Here is a 21,369-nt window from a genome sequence, read left to right on the forward strand (position 1 = left end):
ATCTTAAATTAACGTACGGCTGGCGTTGGCGGTTGTTCGATAGTCAGAATTACTTCTGGACTCGGTGACATTGAGTTCGTTTTAATTGCAACGCTCTTGGTTCTTGGCTCCTCAAATTAATCAAACCCTCCCTGAAAGCATCGTATATGTATAGAGTTCATTCTGGAGTGGTCGGTTTGAATTTTTAACCCCTGAAGAAGAACGAAATTAGAAATCCAATCTGCGGATACGAGAACAGAGAAAAATTGAGGGGAGTATGAAAGAAATTGCGAGAGCGACGAAGCGGTGAGAAAATGATATCTGGATCCGTTGTATACCCCGAAGGGAAATCAGAAGGCGGTTAAAATCGTATTCAAATTTATTCGAAACGAACGACGATGATGCCGCGGCGCTTTGAAGACCCGGTGCTTTTTCCTCTCATTCGTCGCTCCCAGCGTGCAGTTTGTGTAATGCGTTGTACCGAGAGGATGATCAAAGTTAGTGGATAATCTTTGGCGAAGAGACAGACTGTGTGTAAATACGGGCACGCAGCACGGGTGGGCTCTCGTGATTTTTAAAGAAGAATCTCGCCGCACTTCCTCAGCTACGCCTCTCTATCTGGTGACCCGGTCGACGGAAGTGAACGTAAGCCAACGTAGCCGGGAGACGAAGAGTGGAATAAAACCGAGGAAAATAGAAGCTGCTGCTGCTGCTGCTGGAGGTAGGTGAAAAGTGAAAAAGGAAATAAAATTAAGGTACACAGACGTCGGAGGAGATGAAAAGAGTTCTCGGTAGTGATAAATAAATGACGTATGCTCCCAGCTCAGCGCGCAGCCTGGATTAGGACTCCACCTAAACCCTCGACACACATCGTGGCAGTCCAGCCCATGCAAGAGAAAGAGAAATGGGAATCCGGGGATGGATGCACTGTGCAGCACGCGCGACCCGGTGACGCGGGATTTCGACGACGGCTGCGGCAGACCGCGAAGCAGGATGTGCGGAGCGGCAGCCGAACGGTAAGCGTTACAAATGCATTTACATATGTTACTCAACCCGGTTTACAATGTATGGATTCCGGACACACGTATTCAAGATTATCCGATTATCCACGCATCTGTGACGGCCGACGGTCTGAGACTTCGGGAGAAGCGCAGCCGGTGCTCCGATCGACCCGGTCCATGAATACCTCGTAATTGGATTCCAAAGTACCTACTCGATGCTACTGGATGTTAACGTCGACCCTATAACGATACTGGCCACATCGAGAAAAACTTCCTCTTCATACCGTTGGGGAGATAAGGGTGAGCATTGGTTTGATAAAAGTTTTGATGAAATTTCTCTCTCCTCGCATGTACGACGGAGGCCTCTTTACTCGAGAGCGAAGACAAGCTCTTCAACCTGGCATCCTACCAAAATAAGTCATGTTACGTATACTGATCAATAGTTGTGAATATGTACGGTTTATACGCTCCATGCAACAGCGCAGATAAGATTACATAAACTTATAATAACTTTGTGACCAAAGATATAGTCACTTCTCTATATTCGGTTGGTCTTGAAACTTTTCCCGAATACCGATCAATGGTCGCTTATTTAAACCTGTATGCCGATCATCAGCGACTGCGACAGATTCTGCGACCGAGAAGGTAATTGAAACGAGAGTGAATCCGTACGCTTCTTGCTATTTATCAAAGTTAATTACTGATCCCTGGCGAGGAACCAAGCTAGAAAACGTTTCGGGTTGTGACCAGGAATCTCTTCTCTTCCGTGCAACCGTGGAACGATAAGACTAAGATCTATAGTTCGCTTGGCTTTTGGCCTCTAGCCGCAGCCTCTACCCTCTCTTTCTCTACTCATTTCTCCCGGGCTCACTCTCTCCTATAACGGATGTCTGAATGGTTACGCTCGAGCCTATTATCTCCAGCTGCGGATGACGTTTGAAGAGCCTCTCGGCGTGGTCCACGCCTGAATACCTCGTAATTGGATTTGACCGTGTTCGTCGTTATTGCGGGGTTTCGGTAGGTACACCCTAACCCTACCCATCCCGAAAACACTTGTCTCCTCCGTACCGCGCGGACAGATTCCACCAAAGTCTCTGTGGAGCGTGGACAGGGTTCTCTCCCTCGTTCCGATATTGCGAAACAGAACCGAAACCACTTCGGAAACGGTTTAGCGGCTCTTCTCAAATGTTTAACCCCGAAATCGTTGATTGAATTATTTCAGGAAAGAACAATTGAACAACAAGATTTGACGTTGATGAAACGCTTAGAGTTTCCGTGGCAATGATCTAACGATGAAAGCAGAGCTGCGCAGTGGAGCGGCAAGGGTATCACAGCGAGCACTTAAGTTATGCGGTGAATATTAAACTTGCACTTCAAATCCATACCTGTACTGAGTAAACAGGAATGAACGGATGGAATGAATAGATGGATTCTTAAGTGTGCTAGAGCCTGGATGTATACACACTATGGACTGTAAAGAGACGGAGAGAGACAGAGGGAGAGAACGAGAGAGATAGCATCCGGTCAATGATCAGCAACCCGGGTTGCAGGCTTAATGTGCGTGGGTGATGCGTGATACCTACTGGCTTCAGACGACTTCAACTGCGCGTCGGGATTGCTTCGTCATTCTGTATTCCGCGCGTCTCATTCTTCCTCCAAAGGGCAGAAGACGTGAGACGCCCTGCTGGATCCTGGATCCTATCTGAAATCAATCCTGCCTGTCTGTCTGTCTGTATACTCTCGCTTCAGACGACTCGGACAAATCGATTTTAACTCCACGCTCCGTGGACTTTGGCTATGGGTACCCGCCTCGATTTCAATGCAAATTGAACAGCACTGCCTAATTTGGTCTTGACCTTCTACCATAAGCGAAAAAGAAACTCAGGGTCAGAAGATGAACTTCACTGCAATGGATTTTTCCGTTGTGTTCCGGAATAATTTTATTCGGTATGCCAACTGTGTTAAGTGATAAGTGGATTTTTATACCAGCCCAGCGGCGCCAGGTGAAAAGAGCCGAGAAATGCATCTACTAAGGTTTTGGATGCTACATCTGTTCCTTAATTTGTTCCGGTGTTGCGTTGTTATCATTAGTTGTCATCAGTAACGACACTGCGCAACGTCGGGTAATAATAATTAACTTCTGCCCGGTTCAAATTAAGTTTGTAACAAGTTTAGCTTATAGGTCTTACACCGTGGGGCGAGATGATGTTGCAAGGGAGCTGGAGTTGGTAATCAGTCTTCAAGTAAAAGGCGACGCGTTGTCAAAGAAGCAAGAGCTGCTAGTGGTATTCAGCCAACCAAAACTAATTGTAATTAAAATACACGCTGGCGTATAATCATGGCTCTGATGCAGGTTATATACAAGGATTATTAAACGAAACAAGAAGAAAAAAAAAGCAAAGAGAAAATGTACCAACTACCTCCAAGGGACCGAGCATAGCCAGCAGCCGACTGTCGCCTGAGAGAAGGAGAATTGAACTTGGTAAATTTTGGATAAATGTGTGCGCCACCCTTTGTGTTTTCTCTTCTCCTTTTCCGTTTGTTTCTTTTCGTCAGGTTACGCAATAACGTCACACCACCCACCTGATTTCGTGACCTGGATGACCCGCACGGATTTCTTTTCATTTTGCCCTGCCATGCACCGCCTTCTACCCGATATCTTTATGTCGACCTCGAGCACCCCGTCGCGAAAGGACCGCCGCAGGACCCTGGAAAGACGGTCACACATGCTGCCCAGACGACACGTAGCCAGTCCTACCCTCCAACGTGGAACCTGAACCATTATCCTCCCTCTCTGGAGCGAAGGGTTAACGCATTCCCCACTTTTATTACTCGGAGGCCGCTTTTCGCTACGTTTTCACGGGTTTTCGTGCCTTCCTTTTAGCTTTACCGCGGAAATAAATCAACATTATGGAAGTGACACTCTTGGGTCCAGAAACTATGTGGGCTACGAAACCTTAAAGCTGCTACATTAACGCGGAAAATGTCTGAAATCTGGAGCTAAAATCAAGTTGTTGCACCACGCACCGATAGAGACACTTTGGTTTTAGAAATTTACTCCGGACAAGCGTGTAGAAGTGATCCCCGTCGAACACCGGTTGCATGGAATCCTTAAGAAGACACGATAATAATATTGCGCATAAATCATCGGGTACCAACCAGCCTACTTGCCTACCTACTGTAGCCACCGGATGCTGATATAAAATGTATGGGAGGGGAAGAATTTGTGCTTCGAATCGGTATGGGTATAACACGCCTCGGACAGTTGAATTCTAGAGATAGTAATCGGGCGAAGAACTTATTTAATTTTCGGTTCATGTGGCTGCAGCATGGAGAGGAGAGAGGAGAGGAGGGAAGAGGATCCACCCGGCTTGCTAGTCTCATCCGCTTCTCGTGATTAGTGATTTATGTTCGAGCTCTCGACGGAGTCCCATTCATGTGGCACAACACCAGCCCGCGTCTCACCCTAACTAAGACCCATTCGTCGTTGACTTATTGTGCGCCCCCTTGGCAGCGGACAAAGTGAGAACTTTGGATTTTCTTCCTTTCGGAGGGGGTTTTTCGTCTTTGTACCGAGGCACGTAGGCTGCAGGCGAGATGGCTTCAGATATTTCAAGGCGTCCTTTTTCGGGCACCACCGCATACATGCAACTTGCCTGGTGATACAACGCCGGTAACGTATACGACGGATCGAATCGCGGATGGCGATGAAAATGGAAGACGACAGAGACGGGTTGGAGTGAGTTGGTAGCTGAATATCCGACCACTCCACCGATCGTAAAAGCCCCATCCGAGTTTGTTTGCAAATTGCACTTTCGCTGCAGAGGGAATTCCTTACTCCGAAGCTCGCTACTGCCGCTGCTGCTGTTTACACTACCTGCTCCCAGTGTCCCTGAAGAAGGGGGCTCTGACAGCCCGTGGGTGGGTGGTACATTACACAATAACCGATCCACGGCCTGCCTGCGAGCTTTTCGGCAGAAGACTTTCCGCCAGTCGTCGAGTACCTGGGAGACTGATAGCTCCAAAAATTGAAAGCGTCTCAATTCAACCACGGGGATAAAATCATGGAAAGTGGAAATCGGTAAGTTGGGACGGTCAGTCCCAAGTAGCCGCGGCCGGTATATCATAATTTATGGTTTCCTCTCAGTGCCGCGCATGTGGCCGAGCTTCTGTAGCAGCAATGTGGCGGAGTCGGGATCACCGTGTATGGAAAGAAGGTCCTGCTTCAGCAGGCGGCCGAGAGTGGAGAGCACGTATAAAACGTAGGACAAAGCATCGCATGGAGGCCTCGCTTTGTCGATAAGAAGCACCTACATGCCACCTATATTTGCGCTACGCCCGTGTGTTTCTCTCTGCCGCCTCACATTGTGCCTACGTGGGAGAAGTAGGAGAAAAAGAAGAAGAAGAAGAAGGAGCAGACGATGAGAAGCCGCCGTGGACTCCGCGAGTCGGGACCGGTTTCCTGCAGCTCGGGTATGTGTGCCGCCAGTTGTGTGCTCAGCGTCCGAGGAAGCACCGTGCACTTTGCATACTGTTAGCCCCATCCTGACCGCCAACTTACCGAGATCACTGATATTCCCCTCCATGACCATCTACCCACTACACAATGGGCCATGCGAATATACCACGGGTCAAACGATGGGACAGAATACCTAAACGAACGAACATAGTATCTGCTGGCTGGAAAAGTAATGTGTACGGTTTTCAGCATGTTGATGAAAGTGTTCAGTGATCCATCGACATTTCAATAACATACGGACCTTGACCAATCTCTCAATTTCCGGAAGGATACCCAAGGTTTCCCATCCGTCTCGGATGTATTCAGAGCATGTGAGACACGAAGAAAACGACCTGTCTCAGATCGTAATTACGATACTCGATCGGGAATCGAGCACGTCATAATAAGGTATTGCGGCGGAAAAATGATGGTGGGAAGAAAGAAGAAGCTCGAAGGCTGTATGCAGCGCTAATTGCTGAGAGCCGTAGTGTAAATTGGCGGATCCTCTTTTGGCCTCGTTGGGCGAAGGGTGGGCAGCGCTGTGTGGACCTTGCGCACGCACACGTTTGTACACCGATATGTTCGAGGTGTCTGCCGAGTGGAGGCGATATCGTGTTACATGAGAGTTGAGAAAATCGACGATGGTTATGCAAAAACGAGGGGCGAACGGAGGTGGAGAGAGTGGCAAATCTCTGCATCGCGTAATGATCGCTCGACTCGCGTTAATCAACCCCACTCGCGTCCCCCACTTCGTTCTCAGTTAATTACACACCGAGTAGTTGCCGCATCGCCTTATAGTATCTTAAATTGCTCGTGCATAGACAGACACCCGCTAAGTGCCTCTTCGTTACACATTTACCCAGCATCGCAGCGGTTCGGTTAGCAGTTCCATTTATTCCTATACCTATACCAATACCTACTATGTTCCTCCGCTGACTCTGCATCTTTTTTGGGCTTCTTCGAATCTCAGTCACGCACTATTCTCGTTTCACGATTTTCACCTGAGTGTATATTACGAAAGCATCGAGATTGATCGTGCAGCGACGCGCACTCTTTCCGAGAATCTCGCACAGTCCGAAATGATATTCAGGTGATTTATTCAACCCCATGACGATGAGAAGTCTAATGTTATTCTTCATCCACCACGCGTATACTTCTCGGTGTGGAAAATAGAAGAACTATTTTTTCTTCAAGTGTATCATGGTTTAAAACGATGCCACTGAGTCAAAGCTCTGCCGGTCAACCTCGTGTAGCACGAGTCGATCTGCAAACTGGTCAGATCAGCCGAACCTGACCTAACGTAACGTGTAACATCGATGTCCGGTTCCCTATCTCCAGCCAGCGTGTAAACGGTGTCAATTCGCGATTCCGGCGATACGAGTATATACGGTAGTTATAGTGTGGGTACAGCGAATAGTTTGCCGAGGAAAATTACCTCTCGACGTAACGTATGGAGCAGAGGTGAAGAGCCGAAAAAAGAGAACGGTGTAGAGAAGAACAGAGATGTAAAATCCGGCTGTCGAGTGAACCTTATTTATACACCTTTTTCCTTTTATTGAACAAACCTTTCTTTGCTGCAGGCCGGAGGCGAAGGCGCGCGCGTCGACTTGCCTCTCGACCCAACGATTTGTTTTACTGCCGAAAAAGGTAATATAAAACGGCTTTAAAAGTTTGAGAGAGTAAAAAGCGAACGGTAAAATTGTTCTCTGATTCGGTTATGTCACTTTTTCCCCATTCCTCTTCCACTAGACTGCAGTTCACATTTGTTCTCTTTCATTCCTCACCTCACAATCCGTAACCATCGGATCAATTTCGGCAGTGAGAAGCAAAAGTTTATTTCTACCTTGCGATTAACGGTTTCGCATGGTTCACGTTGTCATAGATAGGCCAAAATTAACTCCGGCAAATAGAAACGACGATGATAATTCTATAGTATTCCGCGGACGTTTTGCTCGCGCAGCGGTGAAAAGGCAAGACAAAAACACATACACACGCAACGATATGTGCAGTTAATTTTTATCAGGTGAAACTCGACACGCAACCGGATCGTTAATTCTTGTCTGACAAGCATCCTCCTATGATCCTGATACCTGCAGGAAAATGTCCCTGAGGGTCGCACGCGTATCCGGTATCAATTATTAATCAGGGACCGATTATCCCTTCGCCGAGCAGCGGTGGATCGATCTGATCACCGAAAGAGAGGAAGGGGTGCCTGGTCCTGTAGTCGAAACTGCAGGCAAAGAAACCCCCGAATCCTACACTGGGCATCTGTGAAGGAGGCAGGCGCCTCCCGCTGCGCGGACACGTAAAACCTGTCTAAGTCGATAAATAACGCTACGTGCCGAGTCGTTCGGCGTGAATTTTTGCCACCTTTTGCGATGGAGGAGGAGGGAGTGGAGAGGGAAGAGTGACTGAGTTTGGCCCACCGTTTGCCGATGCGCCTGACCGAGGAATATCCGATTTTACGATTATGGGAAAACGGGTCCCTGGGGCGAGGAAAGGGTGCTGGATGTCAAACAATTCGTCAGCGGTTTAACCCCCTTCGACCTGTTCGTCTTTTGCGATGTTTTCACGACTCTCGTAACGGGATCATACGATTCGGATATAACAAAAGTATATCACGCGTTTTTTAACAAAGAACGAAGTTGAGGCTAGGGTCGCGTAAGGTCAGATTTATTTGCGACTGCGTATGCGCATTCGCAAGCTCACTCTGTCTTCATAGAAACGAATACGTTGTGTTCGGAAAACGCCATTAATCTCTACACGAAATGGATGGCTGTCTTCTATGCTTTCAGCACACAGCAGCTTGTGCCGATTAGAAGCCCTGAAAATCGACACTAGCGCTGCAATATCCGAAGTTAAATTAACGGGTCACGTAGGTGATAGCCTATCGGAAACAGATTTAGTCACGTGGGTTTGTCACTCGAACCAATGACATAGACAGTGAACTACGTGATTCGTTAGTTCCATTGGGGTTATTGAAGCGATGTTGCCGATTTAGTCTTCTTCTAATCGACTCAGGCTGAGGACGCTAGTCAGCCATCAAAGTATAGATCATATTAGAGGTCAGTAGAAAATACGTGTGAAAAAACGCTTAAAACATGCTCGCGTTTTGTAAAAACAATTCATTAGAACTGATTCAGGCGGTTTTTGGAACCCGGAGAATCGACTGTTTCTAAAAACCGCTACATCGGTCGAGATTTATTTCATCAGCGGTCTTCTATTTACAACGAAACAATTAGTGTTATTGTAGAGATAATCAACGAGACGTGAGCTACTTGATTAGGATAGACCAAGGGAAGAGAGAAAAACAGATGTAAGTAAAATACAGCCGTGCACGCAGCGTGAGATCAAACGTGTCTCGGATGTACACTGAGAAACGAATTGTCGAGTCGGTGCTGTTATGGCGGGAATGAGAAGAAAGAAAGGCGGTTAGACCCCGTCTAATTGGATGGATATAGTATGACTCTCCCAAGCTCGCACTCTGGCTTAGTTGAACGCTGCGTTTACCGACGCATTATACAGAGCTTGGATAGATAAGAAAAGGCTCCCCGCTTTACACAACACGAACACTATGGTATGGACCACTATTTCACGCTTTTCCTCCTTTTTTTTTATCCTTCCTCTTTGTTGGTGTACGTATTTCAGACCCGGTCTCTTGTGCACGGAATTTCTGTCTTTACCTTCAAGTCGTTCTCCATTCTTTGCGTCAAATTTCAGGAAATAACGACAGTTGCCATTTTCACCTAGTCGCCGAATTCTTTGAAACCCATTTTCCGTTAAATTTTTCAATAAGATCGAACCTCATGCCGAGGCTCTTTGAGCCGGCAGCTGTTCACGTTCTTGGATTTCGATACCGGGCTCGAAATTTTGAACCCTCGATTCCGGAACTGCAGGGCCCTTTGAACCTTTGATATATATCCCGGGAAGATCAGAGGCGCATGGCGTGACCGATATTTATAAACACGGGCTTTTCTATTTCTCTCTTCGTTTCTCTGGTTCCCGGGCCCCGACTCTCTTTTGTTTCCTATTGCCTTCTTATTTTCATTCCTTATTCTCATATACATACCTATGTTCCGTTTGAGAAGAACCGGGCATCTGCCTTAAATCGGCGTCGAGACGCCGACGTTTTCACCGCCATCCACATGCCTCGCGACGACGATGGTTATTCAGGTCCCATATGCATGTGTGCGCCATAACTGCTGTCATTCTGAAACCTTCCACATACACCCCGAATCTCGGGGCACGTGCTTCGCTCCTCCTCTCCTTTTCTTTCCTCTTCCTTCTTCTTCTTATTCATCTTCTTCTTCGTCGTCTTCATCTTCTGCTACTTCTTCGAGAACATTCAAGTAGAAGAGGTATTCCTACATAACGGTTACGGCTTCCGTTCATTTGATTTCCGCTTACCGTTTAATATATCGCTACGTCTGTGTATTACTTTTCTTCCAGGAAACAGATATCACCTCGATATTTATCTAACCTCCGTCCAATAGCTGAAAAAAGGTATCTAAAGCTATCGTGAATCTTGACGTGAAGAATAGATGAATAATTCACGATTTTTTTTAACGAATCAGCAATGAATCGTTTACATTAACTAAAACGTATTCATTACTCAGGCCAATTAAAATCCGTAGAAGCTGAAACTACAACTTGAATAAACTAAAAGTTAATCAAACGAGGTGAATTTTTTATAAATTTACTTTCGATCGATTCGAGAGAATCAAATTGCACTAGTTCTCACAGTTTCGACCATCATTTTATGACTCTGACTTTGAATTAGGAAATACGAATAAGAATTGGTGATTCTTTGAAGCCCCTGCGTCATGCCGGAATAATCCTATAACAAATATAAGGCGAGCTGATTGAGAGTTGATTCGTAGAAATCGGAACCGAGATAGCGGAGGAGAAAAGAAAGATTCGAATGGATTCAAGGGGTAAAATTGCAAAGAGAAGAAACGAAAAGAGAATAAAAAAATTTAAAATGAAGAGCAGAATTACGCCGATTGGCGGCATGAGGGCTGAAATTGATCCGTCCCGAATTGCACGAAATACAAGAGCAGTGGATAAAATTTCGCGCATGTTTCATGCTCACGTAGGCGCGGATATTTCCCCGAATAATAGTACTAGCGATAAAAATTTGCCCGTATGACTCAGGGATGGTAAATTCAACGGATGAGGGAGACGGAGAGAAGGAGAGGTTAAACAATTTGTTTGGAGTAATTTACAGTTAAACCAATTATTTGTTTAATTTCGGCGTCGCGTTGCCGCCACGTAACTCTACTCTATACTCGGTTTTCGTATCAGCAGTGCGAAATCACCGTCGTTTCGCTGTAATACGTAATTATTTACCGTAGCGTTATATTAATTAACGCGGCAGTATAAGGGATGTACGTTATATGTATACGTTGACACGCCACACGGTTGGCTTCATTCGTCAGCTCCGAATTCAGCCACACGGTGAAATCACTTTCAATATTTCACATGCCTGTACCGATTTCGCCAAGCGGTTTCCTCGATATCATGTGTGAAAACGTGACACGTGACTTCATTATAAGTTTCAAAAGTATAAATTGAATTTAGACACACACACACATATATATATATATATCGAAGAGGTGAAACTAATCACATATCTTCAGGAAACTGTCTATCGGTGTATGAACAATCCGAACTTGCAATCTTTCTATCTCGGTTATAAAATCCTGACATAAAAATTCCCACAGAGCTCTTAAAAACGCTGTTGAATATCCGAGCTGACGATGATGTCGAGCGGCACTTTGTCGCAGTCGAGCTGTTTCGGTCGTAAAATGCGAAATCACCCTTGGCGAACCATGCGGACACTGATGGCGAGCGTAATGCACGTATAGTGGGTACGAAGCGTGCCATATGATGGGAAAATCATCGCTTAATGTTCGATGCGGACGGTACTGCGAAGGAACAGCGGTGGCATCAATGGCGCCAGATGGGAAATATATTTATTACGGTTTCGCGAGGCGTAATAAAAAGCAAATTGAATCGGTAGATAGCATCCAGAGGCGCCCATCCGGTCCATTCATCCGTCCGTCCGTCGGGTGAAAACAGAAATAGAGAGAATTTTTCCGCTGCAATTCTGGCTGTTGCAGCGCAAGTGCACAACAACGTGACAAGTAGAAAGAGAAGCGCTGCAAAGACGCCGATGAAGAAGCCTGCACACCGAAGTCGGGAGCTCAAAACGCCGAAGGGATTAGGCACGGGATCGTCATGGTAACAGAGGTACAAAGAGCGGTGGAGACCATGTCGAAACGAGAAGTCGTACAAGTTTAATAACCCACCGTGGGGTTCATCATGGAATGATCGTACGCGACAACGTAGAAATGCCCGCAAATTTAATAACCCCTGCCTTGCAGTTAGCCGGGCGTATATGGATGAATCGGTGTGCAGATTACGGGGATCGTCGCGTCGCGTTCAGGGTGTATGTGACGTTGATCGAGGTACCGAATTGCACCCCGGTGCAATTATAATCAAAGAAAGCGGTAGCGGTGGGCATTTGCTAACGACGGTGCAACCTGCAGGGACAATGCAAATGAACGAAAAGGCCGCCCTTCGCCGCTGCCCACTTGACGCCCTTTTTTTTATCTTCGAACCCGCAGCGCTTAAACGAACCGCAATTAAACCACTGCGGAAAATCCGCGCTCCGTGGATGGGTAATTGGACTGGATAGGTGCAGTTCCAGGCTTTGAACTTTCCTCCCTTTCGCACCGCCGCAGTCAGGTACGATGGAAAAGTCCGATTTCGACGCCCCGACCACGTTCGATATTCAAGGGCTATTCACAATCGTCAATTTCACCATCGACTTCCGAGACCAAGGCGCCAAGCTCCGGGTACTCGATCCCGAGAACACTGACCGGCTACCCGTGGCGCGACCCTACCGTGTTAATCAACGCGACGTGGCGAACGGGCTTGCCACTCGCCTCTATTGATGGGAGGAAGATGAACATTGAACACGCTTGTCGTCCCCCGGCTGCCACGGTCCGAATGGTCAACAACGGCTGGTTAGCTACGCTGGCATACCGTCCGCCCTGCGGTGTACACTCCACCTGAATTAGGTGTTGGCTCTCTGTGTTCCCATCTGCACCACCTAGCATCGTTTGAGCGAGCAATTGCGTCTATGGGCTACATAGTCGAATGGACAAGGTCCATCGCGCTGGGTGATGATGTTGCGCAGGGAAGTCGAAATTGAAACTGGGATGCTGCACGCTGATCAACGATTACCCTGAAAACGGTACTACAGTGACTGGTAATGAGCCTGGACCTGATGCTGTGTCTAATTTATATACTCGTTCCAAGTTTCGTCGGGAATTCAGGTGAATTGAAACATACATACATACATCCAAACACACATACATACATACATACATGCATACGTAAACTAACTGATCAGTTGTCGTCAAAGCCATGTTCGAGAGGGTCCGAATCCCAGCACCGACTGATGATGGTCGTGCGCAGTGCATCGCGTTGTACGGACTGAACGAGGACGTTGCCCACATGCTGTGATTTAATTAATTAGCACGAATTAATACCAATTAGTAGAGAGCCTGTTCGACCGACAACAGTTCATGTGGAGGAAAGGGGGGAGGATGGAGTGCAGGGATGATCCTTGGCTCGAGAATGCATGCCTCTAGTCGATGCAGTCATTGGGCGAACATGGTGTAGGGTGCCGACCACAACAACTCTGACACACGGAGGAGGGATGCATGGTGCGTATTCGTAGATTGTGTTTGTATGAGGCTACCCACTTCTGAAACTGTTCAATTACTACTCGATCAATTGTCGTGCTTGCTCTATGCCCACGTACTTAAAGTGTACTTCATGGTTGAGATTCTGTAATTTCACTGGTCACATTTCCCAACATCCGAGCATTCCGATTGGTTTGCAACAAGTTTAGTCAACCAATGTGAAAAGTGAAATTACAGAATCTTAATCCAGAAATGTGTTTGCTGTTTTCTAGCGTCCCAATCATCCGGAAACGGTGAAACGGCTATCGGATCTTCAACGGCTGACTTCGAACGGCAGTTTTCGGCGCTCTTCTTGGATCAGAGAGAGTGGGGACCACCCCGACGGAAGATGACGGTGATCTTCGGAGCGGTTTCCTGAAAACCGCGGGCTGATGGCAGCACCGACTTGCGTAAAAGCACAAGGTAAGGTGGACGCCGGCTTAGTAGTCGGTCTAAATTTAAGTTTAGATTTATATGGCGGGAGTACTCACGTCGGGCATTGACTTAAGCGAGCTTGCGGTGCATCTTTGGCTCGCGCCTATATGACTTCTGCCACTTTTTTTTCGCTCTTCTTGCCTACATCCCTTTCTTTCCTTTTCCCCTAACCGTCTCCCTGCAGGCGTATTATCTCCGAAATAGACGCTCAAGGTGACCAGATTTCGCAATTTGGTACGTTGATTGAAATTTCTCTCGGAGTTTGTCAGGATGGGGGATGGGGGGGGGGGGAGGGGGTGACATTGTTTTTCGTCGTATATTCTACTGTACGATACGTTGCCCTGCAGTCTCGTCAGTCAATCACCATTGTCATCTTCTGCAGTCTCGGATCATGCGGTATATATTATTAGACCGAGAATCGCACCTGGCACCGTGAAACCTGCCCACCACTTGACATTTGTCTAGGTTGAGAAAATAAGAATGCTTGAACATTATAGATGGGAACCATTTCGCGGTATAGCGGTAAACATTGCCTAATTTTCACGTAGAATTTTCCTCTCTAAAAATATTTTTTGTACAATTTTTTTTACATTTTGAACCCCTGCGGCCGAACTCGATGATGACCAAGCAATTAAGGGGGGAGATTCGGCAAGTAAGAAGACCTCTTACGGGGAATCTTGGAAGAGATAAACGCGAGAGAATGGCCCGAGATACCGAGGCGCGGATGAGGAGGAGGAGAGGCCATAATTTGGAAGTTTCTTGGGCATCCAATGAACCCCCTCGCTCGGGGCGTCGGGGGGAGATAAATACTATCGCGGGTTTGATGCAGGCACGTATACTCGAAACTTGCGGGTAAAAAACGTCGTATAATGTTTTCGGTACACCTACACGCACTTATATTTAGGAGGCACTTAAAAACCATGAGAGAGAGAGAGGGAGAAGGGGAGTGAAAGAGAAGGAGATCCCTCTCGCCTCGCACGCACGTGCAACGGGTTAGCGCTAATATCGGGGATATTTTTACTCGAAAATACGAACGTACGTATAGATACATTCGCATTTCGTCTGCGAATACAGAGCAGCGATGCGCTTTATCGCCTCTAAATCAACCCCTTCGTCACACGTGCTGTGTAGTGTATCTTTCTGAAGCGGATACGCAGATTAACGTTCCAATTTTGAATCACGTGTCATGCGTTTTTTATTGTAAGCTCGATCCAGCTGTTTTTGTATTGGTGAGTTTTTTCTTACGTCGTGGCAATTGTAGCTTGGAATGTAGAGACTTTCATGGTGATAATTGTGGTTTAAATTCAACGGAAGGAAAAAAAATTCATCGCTTCTTAAGACTTATACAGGCCATTACTGAAAGTTCGTTGTACAGAATTCGTGACAGTTGTGTGAAAAACGTAGAAAGTACATTTTTTTCAGGCGAAAATTACTCGTTTGTTGAGAATTTTTAAATCAGTCGTTGATTTCATTTTAATTGTTGATGAAATTTTTTTTATAACAAAGATCGTTTAGCTCAACTTTTAAAATTAGATTTCCCGCAACTTTCTTTGCGGGAAAATTAAAACTCATTGCTTCTTTCTTTACATGTATTATTCAACGTTTCAGGCATACGATTGAAGCAAAATGATCCCTTTGATCAACGTCGGTATAAATTGTAATTAGCGTGTTTTGTCCGAAGAATAATATTTAATCCTTGACTTCGAGAGTTAAATCTCGAACTTCGATCACTCCGATTTGAATTCCATTTAAAACGGCGAAAATCGTAACGGGATTCGAATCTTTCACGTGAGTTCAACAAGTAGAAGGATTGCTTGAGGATGTATGGAGGCGCAAAGTCTGGTACAGAATCCAGTAAATTTACGGCACAATATTTTCCCATCAATTTTATTCCACACCCGCATATATGTTCGGTGAGACGAGCTGACTCACCTTTGACAGCTGACAGGAAGAAGATAATCGCAGTTACACAAAACGTCACGGTCCGCCTCATATCTTGGCAAAAATTCTGCAATTCGCAGACGATGACTACGCGATGATGAAGATGAGGAGATAAAAATCCGCCCAAAACGAACTCAACAAAATCAACACAAAACTTTTATCAAACTTGTCACAATCCACGAACTGTGAAACTTCGCCACGGTCATTTTATACGATACTCAAGAAGGAGAAGAAGAAGAAGTAGAAGAAAAGGTAACAGAAAATTGGAAGACAACCGCACAGAAAACTATTTAAAACAGTGAACAGAAAAAAAAAAAAATAACAAATAGTATAGTTCGCACTTGATCGATGCCAGCGACAAATTGCAAGGACAAATATTTCAAAATCTCGCCTTCGGAGGGAAGATGCAATTTTTTGAACTTGGGGTACACGCGCGATGCGGTTCGTTGGCCGCGTGCCCGAGGACAACAAATCGAACACAAGCACGCTCAGTGACGTTGCGCGCAACACTGCAACATCCCGCGTCGCTCGACTCTCATCACGCTTAGACTCTAGATGGCGGTGGATTCGACTGAATGCCCTGATCTTCTCACCGGCGCAGATCTCTCACGGATGCTGCGAGGAGCGGATCGCTTCGCCCGAGAGCTACCGTAAAATCAGGCTCATTTTCGGATCGAAGTTCTGACAATTTTTTCAATATCACTGCGATTTTTCAAACTTTCAATTTTTATACCATCTTTCCAAACCTTTTTGCTTCATCCTGGGATCGGAAGCTGTGTTCAAACACACAGTAAATGTCTGCCTTATTCCAGTTGAAAAGTCGCGGCCTATGTACACGTTCGTTTCAATCATGTTCCGCATCTTTTATCGGTACGGAATTGAAAGTCAGCGGGTATAATAAATTGTTGTAGGGATATGTATTCTCGTTTACACAAAGTTCAAAGCTACCGATCTGATTGCAATCTTAGTCGAAACGTCCACGTCTGCGATGATGAGGCTTGCACGATTGATTAGCGCTTCGTTACCCGGTGTTAAAGCACCAAAATGATCATCGCGATCAATCATTCTTCGGCAGTACCGATTAGGCAGGATCAAAATCAGGCTCAATAATATCCTGCAGAAGATATCTTCGTCATCGTTGATACCCCATTTCCGGTCTTCGTCCGCACTATTATCCTGCGCGGGATTTTCAAAGATTACAGAGACGAGATAAAAATTGCAGATTAAAAATTAAGAAACCAAATTGCTTGTAGCTCTTCAGAAGTTCAATTAATTAACCGACTCACCATTTAACGAGACTTTGCCCTCTCGACTTCGGAATTGCTTGTAGAGTCCGAAGTGTAGCCGGTCTTTGACTAAAATAAGTAAGCAAACGTTTAAACAGCATGTGCTGTCGCGACCGGAAGTATGTACGTGAAGTAGGCAGAAAATTTCTTCCGAAAACCAGAGTGACTGTTAGCCAGTTCGGAGAATACACACGAAAACACATTCGGCAGGAGTTTAGCCTCAGCCGTATTTGAATTCATTTATGTTTTTTTAAAAATATTTTCCCTTTTCAAGGAGAGGCTCTATTTTTATCATTAATTGCATTTCGAATGTATTTTTCCAACTGCCGTAGGATATATACGTATATATATGTACGTGAGAGCGGCCGGGGTTATACTCGTATGGCACTTAAAACTTTCCGCAGTCGGTACAAGGGTCTAAATATATATTTACGCGTCGAATGGTGGGCAAATATTTTCTCAGGGCAACGTCGCTTACCCAGCTGATGGTTTAATTTATTACCACGATAACGGATGAATTTACTTTCTTAAACAGTTTGCTTTTTTCATTCTACTTTTTTATCTGGTATGAAGAAGAAAAAGAAAAAACAGAGTTCGTCTGCACCGTCGCTCGACGGAAACATAAAAAAAATTCTTTACAATATGATGTGAAAAAATTCCTCGCGTTTGAAAGTTCAACCAATTTTGCATCACGTTCATTAAAATCAATATGAACAATAACTGTACGCGTACTGCAATTATCGGCAACTGAACAGTCCTAATTTTCATCTCCCGAACGATGGTCACTATTTCTTTCATCCGTTGGCGATAAGTTTGTGTTCCTGCCTTACCATTTCCACGCTGCATAGCAGCGGGCCGTAAAGGTGGTCAGACTGTAGGTACGAGTGAATGATGCCGCCTGAAGTTGGCGCTGGAATCCACTAACGATCGATTCGTTCCTTATTTGAATTTGCCGCTATGCTAGCCAGCTGAATGATTTTTTTTTTTTATTTTACTGTTAAGGGGACACGTTAATAAAGCTCTAGACTTTGCCGATTTGCTCAAAACTTGAACTCAAAATAAAGCTCCATAAAACAAGTGATTTTTACTCGGTTTCGAATCAGCAACGTTTCATATGTGTCCAGGTATTATTTAAAATAACGTCGCTCAGTGGTGTTTTTTGAAAAGCTCCTTGCATTACAATCCTCGTCGTAAAAATCTGAAAAGATTCCACAGCCATCGGTAGAGCATAGAGTACAAAACTTACCATGGAAATTGCGATCGGACAAGTTACCACCTAATTCTCCCAATAATTGGTAATTGACAATATTCACAATAATTTTCGAACAAAAGAGGTTTGATGAGAATAGAAATTTTTTTCACTGATATGTCCCCTTAACAGCGAGGATGATCGATATAGTTCATCAAACTTCTGACGCAATAATTTTGTTTCCTCAAAAAATCAATCACGATCACTTTTATGTTCAGTAATCAAGGTGTCGACAGTGCAGAACCTGAACCCTGAATCCTTCGCTGGACTCGAATTCGAAGCGAAACTTACCCTGGAGGACACGCAACCTCCTGGAGATACGGACTGGGACGGAGACTTGAACGAGTTGTAGCATTTCTTACTGTCGACAAAGGTGAAAGTATATTGTTGATCTGCTTGGATCTGGCATTTTGTTATGAGTAATTTTTTCCACATTGCAACTCACGTGCAGGACTTGCTAGTGCTGTTGGTAACGTCGATGGTGTCCTTGCTACTGTAACTGATCGCAGCCAGGCACCGTTCCTCGTCCTCGTCATCACAGCCACCTTCGCAGGGACCGAACCTCTTCTTCCACCACTCGGCCAGACGTCGGCCAAGACCCCGTTTCGAGGGTTTGCTGGGACACTCGGGAACACAGTACTCCGCGTTTTCATAAAGCACCGCTACGCTGTAAGTATCCCTAAATTCTAGTACTCCGGTGGTCGAAAGGTCGAGAGCTTTTCGAGTCTTACGGAGTGTTGGCGGGGGATTCGCAGGGAGGACATTCCTCCGAGTTTCTGGTCAGGAATCGGTAGCAGACCAGTATTATACCGATCAGAAGCCACATGAGCAGAGCACCGGCCAGAGCGATGACGATCAATTCGGTCGTTCCGAATGTTACGCCGTTACCATCGTCGTTACCTGTTCATTCGGAAATTGTTTCACGAGTTAGACAACGATTTTGAAGTAATTGAACTAACCACTACCTGATATCTTTCCCTTGTACAGGGGAGGGGCACCCTCTTCTTCGGGGGATTTAGTCGATGCCTTGACCTTGGGCATCATCTGGTAATCACCGCCCTGCTTGATCTTGTCGCCTTCGTCCCCAAGCCCTTGGAACGATAAGAGGGTTTCAGTCTGTGTTTAAACGATGCGCTAAAGAATTTGGCTAACCTGTCTCTTTCAGCGAGGAAATAACTCTCATGACCCCGCCGAAGGCTGGGTACCACTTTTCGTCATCCAAGTGAGGATTTACCTGCCGCAGGAGGAATTATCGAGTGAAAAATAATCGAAGAAACGGGTTCTCAATGACTAACCGATTGTTGGAGCCAATCGAACATGTCCTTGTTGAATTTGAGCAGTTCGAATTTCGTCTTCGAACGCGAGACGATGCACTTTACACTAGACACGTAGTATTTTACCAGAGAAAAGGCCGACTGCTCGCAGTAAAGAGATTGGAGAGTGTCCGTCTTGAACGGCAGGGCTATGCTGAAAGTCAGGGAAACTGGCATGAGTCTATTTCCGAGCGTTGATCACCGCTCGGATCCTCCCACCTGTTCGGGTTCACTTCGTCATCCAGAAAAGGCAGCGGCACAGTGACTGGACCAGATCCCCCGGCACCTCGGGTCCTCCTTCGACGCTGAATGTACCTCTTCCTCTTCGACGGGTTCGGACGGCTGACCTCACCTTGACCGGAACTGGAATCTGCTGTGAAAAAAACCCTCGGTACAAGGTAAGTAAAAGCTGCTACTGACTAGACAAATTGCTAAACAACCACGAGCAGGGTAAGTGATCAGTCCATCGCAGGAAACGGAACTCTGAGGCGGTGTAATGACGATCGGTGGTGTCTTGACGTGCTTCTTGTTGAGGCTGGGCTTTAGCCAGCCGACGCCGTTCGTGTGCAGGAAGTTCTTGAGCTCGTCGAAGAGCTCGAAAAGCCGCTTGGCGTTCCGGTACTTAATGTTTCCGGCGTAGTACGAGCGTCTGGTAAGCGGCAGCACGTAGACGTGAAGGTAGCCACCCATCGTGTCTGCCAGTGCCTTCAGCATAAGGTGCTTCGTCTTTCCGATCGACAGCTTGCGCACGCACTCGAGGCAGATGTGGAAGTAGTCCATCAGCAGGGCGATGTACTGATCGTTCTCGGCGTCTATCACCTTCACCTGAACGAGGAAGGCAATTAAACAGCTCGGGGGAAAGGATTAGGCAGAGGGTTAACCGAACGCTACCTTGGGCAGGATGTCCTGGAACATTCGCCGACTGTTCAAGACCGTGAACTCCTCGCTCGTCCAGCAGTGCTTGCCGCAGTCGCTTCGATCGAACAGCACTGTTCCGATGTTCTGATCACCTTTGAACACCTTCTTGGCGAGAATCTCATCTGAGCTCAGAGTAAAGCCGACTAAAACCACCAAGCACATCCTCAGGGGACCTGACCCCATCACACATTCTACTCCAGCTTTGACTATCCGCACGTTATATTCTGGGACCAGAGCCGAGATCAATGTTGCAACGGGAGGTTTAATATCCCCTCGATTTTCGATCAAACGTCAGTCCTCATCGAGTGAAGTTTGCCGTTTTTCCAGTCGCGAGTAAAGCGCTCGCGGCCAAGTTCCCACTGCGTATAAATCGAACGCTATAACTTTGGGAAAGTGTTGACATCGAATTTCGAGTTGCTTAAATAAATTAGGTCGAAACAAGTAGTGTAACAGTTTATTTTGCACTCACGAACTTGTTGTAACGATGGCTATTTTTATCTCTGTATTATCTTTTTCACTCTGCACGTGTAATCTCAGAGTCAGAGGTTTATTGGTTATCTTGTCGTTAAGAACTCATTTGGATAGGAAAAGAAGCAGCACGAGGGCAAATTTACAGTCAAAGAAGGTACGTCTAAATTAGGACGACGGAAATACGCTCATCGTTGGAAGGCGATTGATTTCAATAGGACCGACCGCGATGATCGAGTCATCGGTGAAGAAGCCTCGTAACCATATTCGATCTGCAAAAGGCCAGAGGCGAGGCCGTCTCGTATGATCCTCTGCCCACGTGGATGACGCCCACCTCACGATTCCGTCCTCGATTAACCGAAAACAGCAAGATCGCCGATAGTTCTGAACTTTCGGAAACGGCTACGTCGAGACCTGCACCAGGATCTAATCAACCGGGTCCTAAGCCATTCCGATGTTTCGGAACATCTTTAATTGACTATGGATTTTCCAGCAAAATGAACTATGCGGAAAATTCGGTGGACTTT

General features: G+C 46.1%; 2 protein-coding genes and 1 long non-coding RNA gene across 3 annotated transcripts in view; 1 reads left to right on the forward strand and 2 right to left on the reverse strand.

The window, feature by feature from the left end:
- LOC107226920 (tyrosine-protein kinase transmembrane receptor Ror) overlaps nucleotides 1-16,104 on the reverse strand; it is a 126,349-nt gene extending 110,245 nt beyond the window's left edge. The window contains exon 1 of the mRNA XM_046734668.1: nucleotides 15,600-16,104. Coding sequence (XP_046590624.1) covers nucleotides 15,600-15,660 — 61 coding nt within the window. The 5' untranslated portion in view covers nucleotides 15,661-16,104. The remainder of the gene's footprint in view (nucleotides 1-15,599) is intronic.
- Nucleotides 11,983-19,271, forward strand: LOC124293549. The gene is made up of 5 exons (XR_006903397.1): nucleotides 11,983-13,214; nucleotides 13,466-13,655; nucleotides 18,362-18,516; nucleotides 18,595-18,812; nucleotides 19,131-19,271. It is a non-coding gene; the product is annotated as an uncharacterized LOC124293549 (long non-coding RNA).
- On the reverse strand, nucleotides 16,565-21,027 carry LOC107226919. Its single transcript, XM_046734678.1, has 12 exons — nucleotides 20,844-21,027; nucleotides 20,348-20,733; nucleotides 19,897-20,281; nucleotides 19,676-19,829; nucleotides 19,439-19,610; nucleotides 19,296-19,377; nucleotides 19,109-19,234; nucleotides 18,875-19,043; nucleotides 18,589-18,810; nucleotides 18,435-18,504; nucleotides 16,895-16,963; nucleotides 16,565-16,784 (listed from the first exon to the last, which is right to left on the reverse strand). Exons 2-11 carry the CDS (start codon nucleotides 20,555-20,557, stop codon nucleotides 16,898-16,900), a joined length of 1,656 nt encoding a protein of 551 aa, XP_046590634.1. The 5' UTR covers nucleotides 20,558-20,733; nucleotides 20,844-21,027; the 3' UTR covers nucleotides 16,565-16,784; nucleotides 16,895-16,897.
- Between the last annotated feature and the right edge of the window lie 342 nt (nucleotides 21,028-21,369).

This window comes from Neodiprion lecontei, chromosome 3, assembly GCF_021901455.1.
Source record: "Neodiprion lecontei isolate iyNeoLeco1 chromosome 3, iyNeoLeco1.1, whole genome shotgun sequence".
NCBI classification, from domain to species: Eukaryota; Metazoa; Arthropoda; class Insecta; order Hymenoptera; family Diprionidae; genus Neodiprion; species Neodiprion lecontei.